The sequence below is a fragment of the Tinamus guttatus genome, unplaced genomic scaffold (assembly GCF_059628265.1).
Source record: "Tinamus guttatus ecotype Peru unplaced genomic scaffold, ASM5962826v1 Tinamus_guttatus_pri_ptg000073l, whole genome shotgun sequence".
NCBI lineage: Eukaryota > Metazoa > Chordata > Aves > Tinamiformes > Tinamidae > Tinamus > Tinamus guttatus.
In genome coordinates this window covers 37,053-50,268 of record NW_028288607.1, presented here as the reverse complement: position 1 = coordinate 50,268, position 13,216 = coordinate 37,053, and the positions used below count along the sequence as shown (strand labels likewise).

General features: G+C 50.1%; 1 protein-coding gene across 3 annotated transcripts in view; it reads right to left on the bottom strand.

Annotated features, from left to right (window-relative positions):
• Window positions 1-13,216, bottom strand: part of GALNT13 (polypeptide N-acetylgalactosaminyltransferase 13) — a 60,183-nt gene that overhangs the window by 27,158 nt on the left and 19,809 nt on the right. For all 3 annotated transcript variants that reach the window (XM_088519795.1, XM_088519796.1, XM_088519797.1), the window contains exons 3-6: window positions 8,795-8,961; window positions 7,625-7,832; window positions 6,438-6,608; window positions 1,850-1,967 (exon numbers count right to left, since the gene is read on the bottom strand). In XM_088519795.1, coding sequence (XP_088375921.1) covers window positions 1,850-1,967; window positions 6,438-6,608; window positions 7,625-7,832; window positions 8,795-8,961 — 664 coding nt within the window. The remainder of the gene's footprint in view (window positions 1-1,849; window positions 1,968-6,437; window positions 6,609-7,624; window positions 7,833-8,794; window positions 8,962-13,216) is intronic.

The window sequence follows — 13,216 nt, the reverse complement described above, 5'->3', positions numbered from 1 at the left end:
ATGTCTCCTAAGGTAATTTTCTGGTATGGTTAAGAAGCAAAGAGTTTTACAGCAATTGCTGTAAAACACCTATTTCGGACAAACTTTGTATTAAAAAAAAAAAAAAAAGGAAGAAGAGCTTCCGACGCTGCGTGAGGCCGAGCGCTGGCTCCGCGCAAGCTGCATGCTCATAAGATGATTGCCAACGAATTTGACTGCTCCCTGATGCTCTTTAGCCTGACTAAAGGCTGAACAATTGATGTGGATTTTCCGTAGATTGTAAAAAACGCCCTTATCTACCACTGCTATCCTGATCATAACGTTTCCTTGATGCTTAACATGCCTTTTGCTTTAGAAACTGCGAGCAGCAGCCTTGACTCCTAACAACTTCTGCGTTTCAAGAGCAGTCAAGCAAGCACTATTTAATATAAAGGGTCACCTATATCCTGGATTCTTTCACTATCACATGACTTTGCACAGTATTATTGCAATAATTCTGTTGTTTTGCTGAGGTAGATCTGAGAAAACCCAACATCAGCAATAGCAAATAGCATATGCATGGATTAACAGAATGACAGAATCGTTACTTGAGCAATGGTCAGCTAAGGAAACAAAAGCCTTTCACACAAGGGCCTTCATGATTAGGAATTATTGCTGCTACAGCATCTATTTTTCAAAAATATAGCCACTGCCAATAGGAGTCAATAAAAGAAAAGCCTCTATATTCTCCACTACGTGCCCTGAATAAAACTCCCTTTGCCTGTGCCCTGCGTTAGGGTTGGGTTTTAGAATCAACTGCTTATGAAGACGACCCAGCATTTTTTCTAGAAAAGCCAAAGCACATTGGCCTCTCCGGCAACGAGCACGGGGCCTTCCCAAAGGAACGAGCGCGCCGGGCTCCGCGGAGGCAGCGCCTCATTTAAAACGTGAGCACTCAGGAAAGGTCTCTCTACCCTTCTGCTTTTCTGGAAGGCTGGATGAGGCATAGTTTACAGAAAATGGCATGAAAATCCTTCCAAATTCTCAGGTCATTTCCTCTAGATATGTCTGCTTGACATCTTCAAAGTAGTTTTTGCCAATAGAAAATAGGTCACCAACCCCAACCCTGAAAACAAAAGAGAAAAAAAAAAGAAAGAAAAGAAGGATATAACCATAAGGTTGTATAGGAACGCATAGCTATACCAGGTTCTACTTTGTGTACTTACTAAACATGCAAAAATTGTGATACTTCAGAGATGTTTAATGTCATTTTCAACAGCCTTTCTAATAATTAGGGTTAAGCTAATTTTTCCAATTTCAATTTGTGCCCAAAAGACATTTAATGAATAAATTCCTTTCCCTCAAAGAGGTTTTATTATTGGCCCAGGAAAATACCTCTCACTGACAGAAATAGCGGCACTTTCTGCAGGATGCGAAGCTCCTTGGAGAGCCTGACTCTCGTACATGAAAAAGAATAACAATTCCAGGCAGAACTTGCAAATTCACGATGACATAATTTTGAAAGCTTCTTTTAAAACACGATTTTGGATCGTTTATACTATACACATTTATACTTTACTTATGACAATTAGCATTTGTTAGCACAAACCCTAAGTGTCAGGGAAAGCCTTCTTTTAATGCAAAGATAAATTGCCAAAATATGTATTACATTAAAATGCAGTGTAAAAAATTCCAAGCAGAAATGATTTTTTCATGCAATAAAAAGTGACCAAAATGCTACAGGGAGGCATCCCCGAGCACCTGGAGGATTTGAATTAAGCGACAACTTGCATGTTAGCTATAAAGAAAGGGCCCTGTGTACATAGTAGGCACAAGTGTGTTACAGCATAACTGTGTTGGTTGACAGAAAATGAAGGAAAACAGCCATTACCCTAAAAGACATTTCAAGATTCTCGCCACCCCAGATATCCATTCCTGCATCGTAACTTCCTATCTCTTCAAAGTAGTTTCTGTCAATAGAAAATAGGCCACCAGCCATAGTAGGGGTCCTAGTTGAAAACAAACAGAAAAAAAAACAGAGGCAAAGGAGGGAAAAGGAAGAATACCTTTAGCGCGAGGCTGCGGCGTCGCGACGCGGTGCTGCGGCAGCCGTCCCTCCGCGCGGCCGGGACGGCTCCTGCTCCTGCTCCTGCTCCTGCCGGGGGCTCCAGGGCGCGGGGCCTCGCTCCGCCTGCCGGGGGGACTAAACGTGCACACAATTACCGGGGGGCAGCGCCCCGGGCGGGACGGGGCCTCCCCGCGGGCCCTGCAAGCGCCTGCCCTGCTCTGCTCAGCGCTTAGGTGGTCACCCATGGGGGAGTGACTGCAGGGAGCCGTGGAGACGCTGTCCCCACGCGGGGACACTGCAGCGTCCCCGCCGGCCTCGCTCCCTCTGCGGCTCCCTCCCGGGGCGCACGAGCCCCCACGCGTGCACACACATGAGGGGCTGCTGCCAGAACGAGGTTTCCCAGCCCCAAACCGGCCTGCTCACGCTACGGATGGATCCACACAGCCGGCTGCTTGGGAACGCTGCGGGGAATGCTCGGTATTTGCTAGCAAGAGCTGTCCCCTGCCTGCGACACCCTGTGCACAGGAGCCAAGGGCCTGGGCGGCCTGTGTTAGTGAGGACCCAACGCCAGCCCCACGGTCAGTGCCAGCCCCACACCAAGTGCCAGTGCCATCCCCAGTGCGCCCAGCACCAGCCCCGTGCCCGGCATCCGCGGGCGCTTGCAGGCGGCCTCGGGCAGGCTGTGGCACCCACGTGTGCCCAGCGCGCTCCAGGAGAACCGGCCAGCAACAACTGCCCTGCGCGCTGGGAAAAGCCATTTGGGAAAAGGGGTCATGGGTCTGCACGATTGATCAGGAAGCGGCTCTGCTTCGCGAGTTTGGAAATGTGTTGGGAGGGGACAGCGCTGCAGGGGGATCTCTGCCACCGAGCCGCTCTCCCGCCTGCATCCCGCACTCGTGCATGGCCTGGGCACTGCCCGCGCCGAGCCGCAAGTACGGCTGCACTGCCCCCTTTCTCCATGCCCCGCCTGCATCCGCATCGGGGCCAGGTTCTCTGGAGATTCTGGCACCCGACGCTCCTGCAAAGTGAATGCTCCCTTCCAAAGCGCCCCTGACGCGGGAACCGCTGCCCCCCGGGTGCCCCATGCAGCTCCACGCGCCGGCGTGTTCCTAACTAGTGCAAGGGGCAGCCAGCACCAGCCTGTGCCACAGACATGTAATGTGTTAGACACACAGATCTGCAGCATTCTAACTGCAAAACCTGCTCAGATACTAGTATTGCAGAGACCAAGCATTGCTTCTTTTTTCCCCCAGCTTTACGCCTGGTCCCCTTGGAGTCATACTAGCAACTGAAGTAATACGTTGTGACTAACTCAATCCCCATCCAAACCTAACTTTAATTTTGCCTTGGAGATGATGTCTGCCTTGCGTTTTGGAAATTACTGAGAGCCACAAGGATACTCATTCCGGGACCTGCCTCTCTAACGTCCTGCAAAGGGAGCAGACGTCAGCAGGGAGCCCCCCCACCGTGGCTCCGCGCCGGGGCTCGGCGCGCTGCGCGTCGGCTGCACGGGGTGCCCGAGCCCCGGCGGCCCCGCGCGGGCAGGTCCCCGTCCTCGTCCCATCCCTGCGCAGGGCCCGGGGCCACCTGGCTGCTCCGTGCCCCCTCCCCGTGCCGATGCGGTGCCCGTGTCCACAGATTCCCAGTCCCAAGCGCGTGTCCTCCTGCTACAACCGCCTACGTAAGCGACGCTCCGCGAGGGTGCTGGAGGAAACGCATCCCCGCGGATGACGTGCCCGGCCCTTGCTGGCACTTTATTGCCTCCATTTTCAACAATGTTTCATGAGGAATCACCAGGCCTCCCGTTTCAGGCTCCTCAGTGCTTTGTGGCAGACACATTCTGCGTGACCTCGGCCTGGGCGCAGCGAACAGCGCAGGCCAAACCCGGGGATCCAGACCCAAGAACCCAGAGCAAACTGCAGCCAGAGCCATCACCACCGCTCACCTGCGCGGGAGGAGGACTGTCCGTGGGCAGCACCTCCCTGAACCTCCCTGCAGCACCCGGGCAACATTAGCTGTAATCAGCCTAAGCTCGATTGCTCATATCTTCGATCTTGTATTTCTCCTCACTGTAACTAACTGATGCTTGAGAATAGATTCTGGGAAAGAAGATATTTGAGTACTAGCCTGCAGTGCCCTGTGCTCACCAAAGTGCCTGGCAAATACGGAAACGCAGAGAGGTGCTGTGCGACCTGCCCTGCACAAACACGCAGCAGGAGGCCGGGCGTGCTGGCTGCGGGCAAACCCAAAAGGAGCCCGAGAGCTGCTCTGCCCGGGACGCCTCCTTCCCACCGAATCCACGGGGAGCAATCCCCGCAGGGAGCTTCCCAGCGGCTCCGGGCCACATTCCCACCGTCCCTCTGCTAGGAATGCGATGAACAGCCTCGAACTGCAGTAGTAAAGGTTTACAGCCACACTGCGTGACAACTGGCTAAAGGCTTCCAGGACCACCAGGGAATTGATCAACCCTTCCCATTCATTCTAAACATTGCAGCAAAGGTGGTTATTTCACCGACTTGAATCCCTAACATACAAACCTAATTTTAATGCTAGGCAAACAAGCAATTCTTATATCTACTAACTAGAAAGAATCAGGTATCTTTCTTTTAAAAATAAAGCATGTTCTGTATGCAACTTTTTGTTGGCGTTAACAGAGCAGGTCAGGGCTGAACCCTGCTCATACTGACTAATGCGAGCTAGGAGTGAGTTATCTTGGATCTCCTTTTTTATAGAAAATAATATAAATGTAAGTAAAATTGTATTTGGAAACTGCATGCATTATGACATTAAGCATTAAAAAGTAATGCAGGAGTTTATCAATTTTTATGGAAGGCAAATATTTTCTAGTAAATGCTTCTTCCAATGGCATGGACTTTTAGTGCATCAAAGAGCACGATTGGAGTGCAGTGGTTATATTACATATGTACATAGACAAAAAAAGTAATACCATCTTGATATATTTTACAGTTACTGCATTGACTACAAAGAAAAAAAACCTGAATAAGCACAAACTCAACCTGCTTGAGCCTGAAATGATGTGACAAGAAGGGTAAAGTTACAAGGAAAGGGGGAAAAAATGGTCTCATGTTGGTAGCATTTTTTATGGACTAAAGTTTTGTTTAGTTTTATCCCTCTATTTTTTGAGCACTTGGGTGACAATAGCTGCCACAGAGCGGTCTGAACTTGACTGAGATCCTGCACCTTTTCCCTTTCCATCTCAGCTCAGAGCTGCTGCACTGCCGCGATCCCTCGGGCACCCGGGAACGCCAGCGATGCCGAGGGCAGCTCCGGAGGAATGAGCTGCCCTTCCCTAGAGCGGGGCCGCCACAGCCTGCTCAGCATCTCCACCAGCTGCTAGTGGTGCCCAGCAAACAGCTGTGGTTTAATCTTGACTGTTACAAGAACAATCCTGGACTCGTTTTAAGTACTACCCTACTTCAAAAGGGGGAAACATGAACTCGGATTTGCCTCTCTCTGGAAGCTCCAGACGCCCGCAGATTTACGTGGAACAAGGGAGGTGCCTCCATGGATCCCCTCTTCTAGCAAACGTAATTAGGACAAGCTTCTCTTTGCTCATCCCCTGTCTCACGTGTGATTTTTCCTTAAAGCTTTGCTGTACACTGCTCTCATGAGACCTGCCTCTCTCTCTATCTGCCTGTTGCATACAATCACGGGGTGTGAATTTTTTCAACTTCATTATGTCTCTTAGACAGGTTTGAAACCGTCACATCCACTTGTGAAAGCCTTTTTCAGTTTTCTTGAAGACCACAGAAGCTATTAGAGCTGAGCAAATAACCCATTGCAAGTAATTTATTCCATTTCAATTTCATTTAAATTTTTTCTGCAGTTTCTGTTACAGTCCTTGATTTGAGCATTTAAGTGGCAGTTCAGGAATGATCACAGGAATTCGGGGCATACTGCGAGGTCAGCTTTGACTGGGCATGTACTGCCACCAATTTTATTTTCTAGGTGATAAAAGTGTACATTTCAATGCATGTAAAGTGTCACTAGAAAATACTTGGCAAAAATGTTCAAAGATAAGCATTTCAGGAAGACATTCTAATACGTGCTTTAAATTTCAAAAAATATATTGTCTGGAAGCTTAAGTTCAACAGGTTACTCGCAAAAAAAATGAACATGGAAGGAACTCAAATATTCACAGAGCAGATAATATCTTACTCTATTGAATAGTCCAAAGAAAACAGAGATGAGTTTGCTCAGCTCTGATATCTCAATTGCAGCATTAAAGGTAGGTCAGGCTTTGGCCTTCTGTACACTGAAGGTTGTACCACGGCTATCGGACACGTGCTCTCCGTCATTATAGCGTAACCTTAATTAGTAAGGGTTATTATCTGCTTAAACTAGTAGCTAAGGGTCAACTACCACGGTGCTCTCGATGCATTCTCCTTACCTCACAGGCAAGGTTCGGTCTCCTTTCCTCCTGTCCATCTCTCTCTGGGGAACTGGATACCAGCGGAAGTTTAGTTTCCAGTTAAACCCTCCGTAAGTCATGTCGGACCCAGCCATGTATTCAAACGTGTCATCACTGATCACGTCGATGATTGGGCAGACCACAGTTTTCCTGTTAAGAAAAGATCAGCGCTTTTGAGAACAAAAAATCGAATCCATGCAATACACTAAATATCCCAGTCTTTTCCTGTGTGGCTTCACTGCAAAATTAAAAAATAAAAAATAAAGGAGGCCATGCAGGATTCCCTTATGGCTGTTGTCAGTGGCTTTTGGGAGCCTTGATGTGGACTCGATGATGTCTAGAGGTCCCTTCCACCCTTAACCGTCCTGTGATGACGCGACCCCTCGCTGCTGTCCCCAGAGCTGCGGGCTGCCAGCGCCTCTCCCCGTTGCCACGAACGCGGCCACGCTGTAGCCACGGACCGGGGTGTCTCCGCAAGGACGTGCTGCCCGTTACCCATGGAGGGGACGAGCGGCCGCTCCTGGCTGAGCGGGCAGCACGCAGCACAGGCCTCCCCGTGGCACCGCCACATCACAGAACCCCAGAAGGGTTGAGGTTGGAAGAGACCTCTAGCGATCATCCAAGTCCAGCCCCTGCTCCAGCAGGGACACCCAGAGCAGGGGCACAGGGCGGCATCCAGGCAGGTTTGAAGATCTCCAGAGAAGGAGCCTCCACAGCCTCTCTGGGCAGCCTGTGCCAGGGCTCTGGCACCCTCACAGCAAAGAAGCTCTTCCTCACATGGACATGGAGCTACCTGGGGTTCAACTTGTACCCGTTACCTCTTGGTCCATCATTGACAAGCCTGGCCTCATCCTCCCTATATTCTCCCCTCAGGTACTTGAACGTGTTGATCAGATCCCTCTCAGCCTTCTCTTCTCCAGGCCAACCAGGCCCAGCTCGCTTAGTCTTTCCTCATTCGATAGATGCTTCACTCCCTCCATCATCTTCATGGCTCTCTGCTGGCCCCTCTCTAGCAGCTCCAGGCCCCTCTTGTCCTGGGGAGCCCAGAACTGCCCCCAGTGCTCCAGGTGCCTCCCCAGAGCTGAGCAGAGGGGCAGGATCCCTCCCTGGCCCTGCTGGCACCGCTCCTCCTGCCGCACCAGGAGCCCATGGGCCTGCGTCCTCACCGGTCCTCCCGGATCCTGGCGAGCAGCGGCTCCAGCCAGCCCGCCGTGCACTCGCAGTGCGCGTCCAGGAAGGTGATGACCTGGCCCCGGGAGGCCGCGGCGCCTCGGAGCCGCGCGCGGATCAGCCCCGACCTCTGCTCCATCCTGATGATTTTTATCGACACGTCCAAGTTTTTCACGTAGTTCTCTAACGAGGCCTTCAGAAAATCTGCCAAAGATAATCAGCAAATCAGGAAAACAGAAGAAAAACACCTACGTAGAGCAGCTAAGGAGGTTTCTAAATATAACAATGTGGTTTATGCGTCATGCTAGTCGCTCTGCAGATCACTCCTGCACACCCCAGCAGTGTCACACTGGGGACCTAAGGGCTGAAGGCCAACGCAGGAACTGGATGAGGACGTGATCCCGAGCACGGAGACACGGGGACTGCCGGGGACTCTGCCCACACGGCCACGCGGAGCTGTCACCCGCGCGCTGCACGGAAACGTCAAACACACCGATTCTGAGCAGCGCATCATCCGCTCCCAAAATAAACCAGCCACAACACCGAGTGCAAAATGATTGCACTCCTGCTAATTTGCTAATGGCCCATTACAAATATGGCTCTTTCTGATGAATTTCACTGTCTGAGCACTTAAGATTCCCATATTCTATGCTTGGAAAGCATGGAAATGCAGGAGGGTAATTAGCAGGGCACTCCTGCTACACAGGCAGACCAAGGATGGCTTAACCTGCACCCTCTCTATAAGGGAGGACTGCGGAGCGAGGGGACGGAGCCTGCGGTGTGCAAGTGCTGTGGTGCATGGAGAGCAGATCTGCACTTGGAAATATGTCGTAGGAGCCCTCTGTGCCACGGTTAAGCACCCACCCAGCGCTGTATTAAGCACTGCGGAGACTTTCCTGTCCTCTTTTTTTTGCAATTTACCAATTGCTGAGTCCAACTCAGCACGCAGGATGAGACTACTGGATTTCTTTTTTAATCAACTGAGTGACTGCAAATATATTGTATTTGTCATTAAAAAAAAGTGGCATGGGAAACACCTGGCTGTTCCAGGCAAATTTGTTTCTTATTTCATCAATCCCACTTGCAGACTGCGGTTCGATTTGCAGGCAAGGTGAGCGGCTCCCCCGTGGTGGCACCGCGGAGGCCGTGCAGGGCCCGGCTCGCACCTCGCTCGCTGGCGTCGTCCACCAGGATGATCTCGGCGAGCAGCCGACGGGGCGACCGGTTGATGACGCTGTAAATGGTGCGGAGCAGAGTGCTCCAGGCTTCGTTGTGGAACACGATCACCACGCTCGTGTTGGGGAGGTCGTCGGCGTACACCTTCGTCTTGCACCTGCCCGAGGGCGGAGAGAGAGAGAAAGAAAGAGCCCACCTTGAAGAACATCTCCAAAAGGAGCATCTGGAGGAAAACGGGCTCCCGACCTGCCACGGAGGATATATTGCAATGCATTATTCATCTCTCAAGGCTCCCAAATTAAAAGCCTAAGAGGCAGTGGGAATTCGGAACGCCCTGCAGAACCTGCAGAGGATTGTGCACCCCTGCACGAACCCCTGCGCCTGTTTGGTAGGACACTGAGACACCAGTACTGAACAGCCACGGCCTAAACGTTCCCGGGAATCCCAAAGGGAAAATTCTTAGTCATGTACAAAAAAACAGCACGATTAATATATGTCTCATTAAGCAGTAACCGTGTAGTTCAGTAGTTAAATGTGACAAATCCCCCATTCTCTGAAACGACAGCCGCCCGTCTGCAGCCGTTTCTCACAAACAAAGAGAAAGCATCAACGTGCAGAACGGCAGCCTGGTTTGCCCATCCATTGGAAGAGACAGCAGAGCCATTCCACCTATGCCTCATTTTCTACATTTTCAGGGCAAAGAGGAGAGCGGAGAGCCGACACTGCTCATTTTGTGGAAGCTCATTGAATTTATTTGCTTCGTTCGAAGGACAACCCCCAATTTTGTGTACTCTTACCAGATCTTTGACTTATTTCAAAAATCCATAAATAGCTGTACCAACCTACAAACAAAATTTATTTTACGTTAGCATATCTCACACATATTCTTAACCATTATGACGTAAAGTACTTTCCACTTTTTGGATATTTCACTGTTTTCTCATTTTGTGACTCTAGTGTCATCACCGTTGTCCTAATTCAGCAACATCCTCCAGACTGCACAGGCAAGCACATATTAAGCACATATTCAGCAGAGGAGTGCACACAGCAGTCACTTACATTGCAGGTGAAGTGAGAAGAATTCCATATATGTTTTAGTGCATCTTTTTTGTAAGACTACAAAGCTGAAGCTTCGCTAAAACACTCCTAAATAGGTGATTTAGTTTTGCACTTACGCCCCCTGTATTCTCCAATTCTCACTCACACACAGAAAACATTTTTGCCTGTCCTAGTCCAGAAAGCAGAGCATCCAGCAAATGCCACACTGCTGCAGGGGAAGCCCTTGGTTCCTCCTGGCCAATACCTTGACCCTTCGGAGTTGTTAAGCGCCGCTTCCCGATGGGGAGGCTGCTCCGCTTCCTGCTTCCCGCGTCCCCCGGCTCTGCTGCCCCTCTCCTGCGCTCGGCGCCTCCAGGCCATCGTGTGGTGCCGGGGCCCCGCTCAGACCATTGCACCTATTCACTTTGCTCAAACGGGGTCACTTGGGCTCCGCGGAAATTGTAAGTGCTGCTACTTGGTCTGCGTTATAGCATCACCCTGCAACAACTAATTGAGCTAATTAAACTGCAGCAGGTTCAACTCTTTTCCCTCGCAGGTGGAAGGTGGCTTTGGGCAAGCAGGAGTCCCCGGGTGCCACCACGGGCACTCACAGCCACATCTCCACAGCAGCAGCACCACGTGCAGCGCCGAGACCTTTTTTGCTTGAAATCAAGAAAACCCGTTGCCCACGGTTGGCAGAGGGGAAGCGGCGCGAGGCTCTACCTGTTACTGCCCTTCCCCTCGGCGCCGCGCGCCCTGCGTGAGTGCGAGGGGCTGCCCTGCAATTCCAGCCCTTCCGGGGTCGTCCTGGTGCTCGCAGCGCACCAGGGACTGCAGCAAAGAAAGCACCACACCTGGGGCAAAAAATGAGAATAAACATTACACACTGCTTGTTAGTCACTGCTTTTTGATATAATGCATTTGGGAACACCTAGAACCGTGCAGAATACATAGTTTATGTGACTTGTGAGATTTTCATGATTATTGAGTCATTACTTTTATTGCTTTATGTTAGTGAAAACAACAATAAAACAATGAGAGCGAAGACTTGCAATACTGATGACTGGTGTGATTGCTGTATGCAACCAGAGCTTGCACAGCGGCCTTCTGAAAATGTGGGAATTGTTATTTATAACTTTCAGCATTTATCCTAGGGCTGACATTCTCTTCGGTACCTTCAACAAAATAATGATCAAAGAGATCACTTTGTACCTGCACATAAAGTATTAAACAGCAGTCTAGAACAAATCTCTCTGTTGTTTCACAGCTTTGGGAAGCCAAACTCCAGAACCAGCCTGCGGAAAGTCACGGTCAGCAGAGGGCTCCGCACAGGGAGCTCTGGCTGCTCCTGCACGGCTCCTGGGACACAGTCCAAAACATTAGGAACACTCACCCGCACGTCAAGGGTAATGCATGCTAGAAAGGACCGCCTCAAAAAGGGGAAGACTCGAAGCGATGGATTCTCCCATTTGCAGCAAGACCCTCTGCAAAACTGCCCGGGAAAAGCAGCAATGCTGCCCTGGAAGAGACATGCCCTGGAAGAGACAGAAAGCTGCTTGTCCTTGCGGATTGCTTAAGCCTTGTAGGTTAAAGGCTCCCGAGCAATCCCAGAATGGTCCTGGCTGCATTCCTATGGAAAACGGTGTTCGGAAAAGGCTTCCATGCCACAGCTCCCCCTCCACGACCGCTAGTTTGCCACATTCTGGTCACTTCTCACTGCGTGGGGCTTTTTTCCCTAAAAATTGCACTCGGGAATACAAGTTAAGTGCCTGCAGGAGGGGATCATCTCCATTGAAGCACGCGAGCCCCTTGCTTAACCGCTCCTGCTTTCTCCCGCGCAGCCTCCATAAAGGGGTAGCTGTGAGGGGAACCGAAAGTCACTGCAGCGACACGTGTGGCACAACACCACGAACGGCAGGAACGCCTGTGCGACCACCTGCAGCCCGGCCAGAGCAGGAGACCCGGGACTGGAGCCTGACCAGGAGCCGCTGCCCCTTCCCGCGGCCGCCGGCACCTCCGGGCAGCGGGAACGCCTTCGGTGCACGCAGCTTTAAACCCTTCCTAAACAAACTCACACACGACTTGGATTGCGCCGGTTCATATTTCAAACTGGAATTTATGCAGATGAAAGGTAAATAGGAAATAATGGAGCAGGAATTCATTTCACTTAGTGGAGAGTGGATTTGTAAAGGAACTGCATCTGCGTAGTCTTATTGAATTTTATTGCATCAGAATACTCCAAAGCTAATCAATTTTTATACCCAGCTCACGATGGATGCGAAAATATGTCAGGAAAATTGCTCTCTGGTGCTTCATTGCCAAGTCTAAACAGGTCTGCAGTTTGCAGGAACGAAGACCCTTGCGTGCACCTCCACGCTCGCTGCGAGCGCAGCCCTCCATGTAACACCTTCCAGGGGATCTGAAACCCTAAACACTGCTTCAATGTTCTAGAATTGCTTTGCAATTCATTTAATAAAAGTCCTTTCATGTTTGAGGAAGAACAGGGTAACACAGAAGTATTATTAAAGGCAAACACCAGAGGAATGTATTATGGGTCCCTTCCCACCTTCTCCACGTCGAAAAAAAAAAAAATATATATATATATATAAAATAAAAAAGGCAATCAAAGAAGTGCAATTCCCAAGTCTTTCAGCAGTAGGCTAAGGGGATTTTCACCTTATCCTTAAGTGGGAGCATTACCATACCTGCGTTTGATGAGGTTAAAACGCTGTTCGGCTAGCAGCTGGAAGCGGGGCACATCTGGAATGGAAATCAGCCCTCATCAGACAAGACTTTTAGAAATGGCTTTGGGGAAATAATTTTGCTCCATTTCCACTGCTCCTGGTGATTATATCATTTCTGAATTTTCTTTGAAACTCGCCAAATTATTCTCTAACTTCCTCTGAATGTTACCATGCTTTTCAAAACGTTTTAGCAAGCACTGCCCTTGACCCTCCAGAGCCCTTAACCCCTACCCACAATAGGGGAAGCAAGAACGAGGAATTCACAGGATATGGGGCAACCGGGAAGCACGTGGATCTAGAACAAGGATCTACCTGATATAACCCTTCATTTTTTAATAACACGTGTTTTCCCAAAGCATCCTATGCAATAGTCATCGTATTTACTTCTAAAGGCAGAAGATTCATGTGTATCAATCTACAGGAATCAACGTCACTACTAGGTATCAAGGACTCGGTTAACAGCCAAAAGCTCCTACACTCTGCAGCTGTGATCCTTCCGATCCTTCCTACCTAGCAGCATTTCTGTCCCTTTGTTGCTCCTCTGTCTGCACAGAAATCTCATGCATTTTCAGGTTAACACCAGTACGTGAAGCTACTTCAAATGAAATGAGTTGTTCACAGGCACCCCGA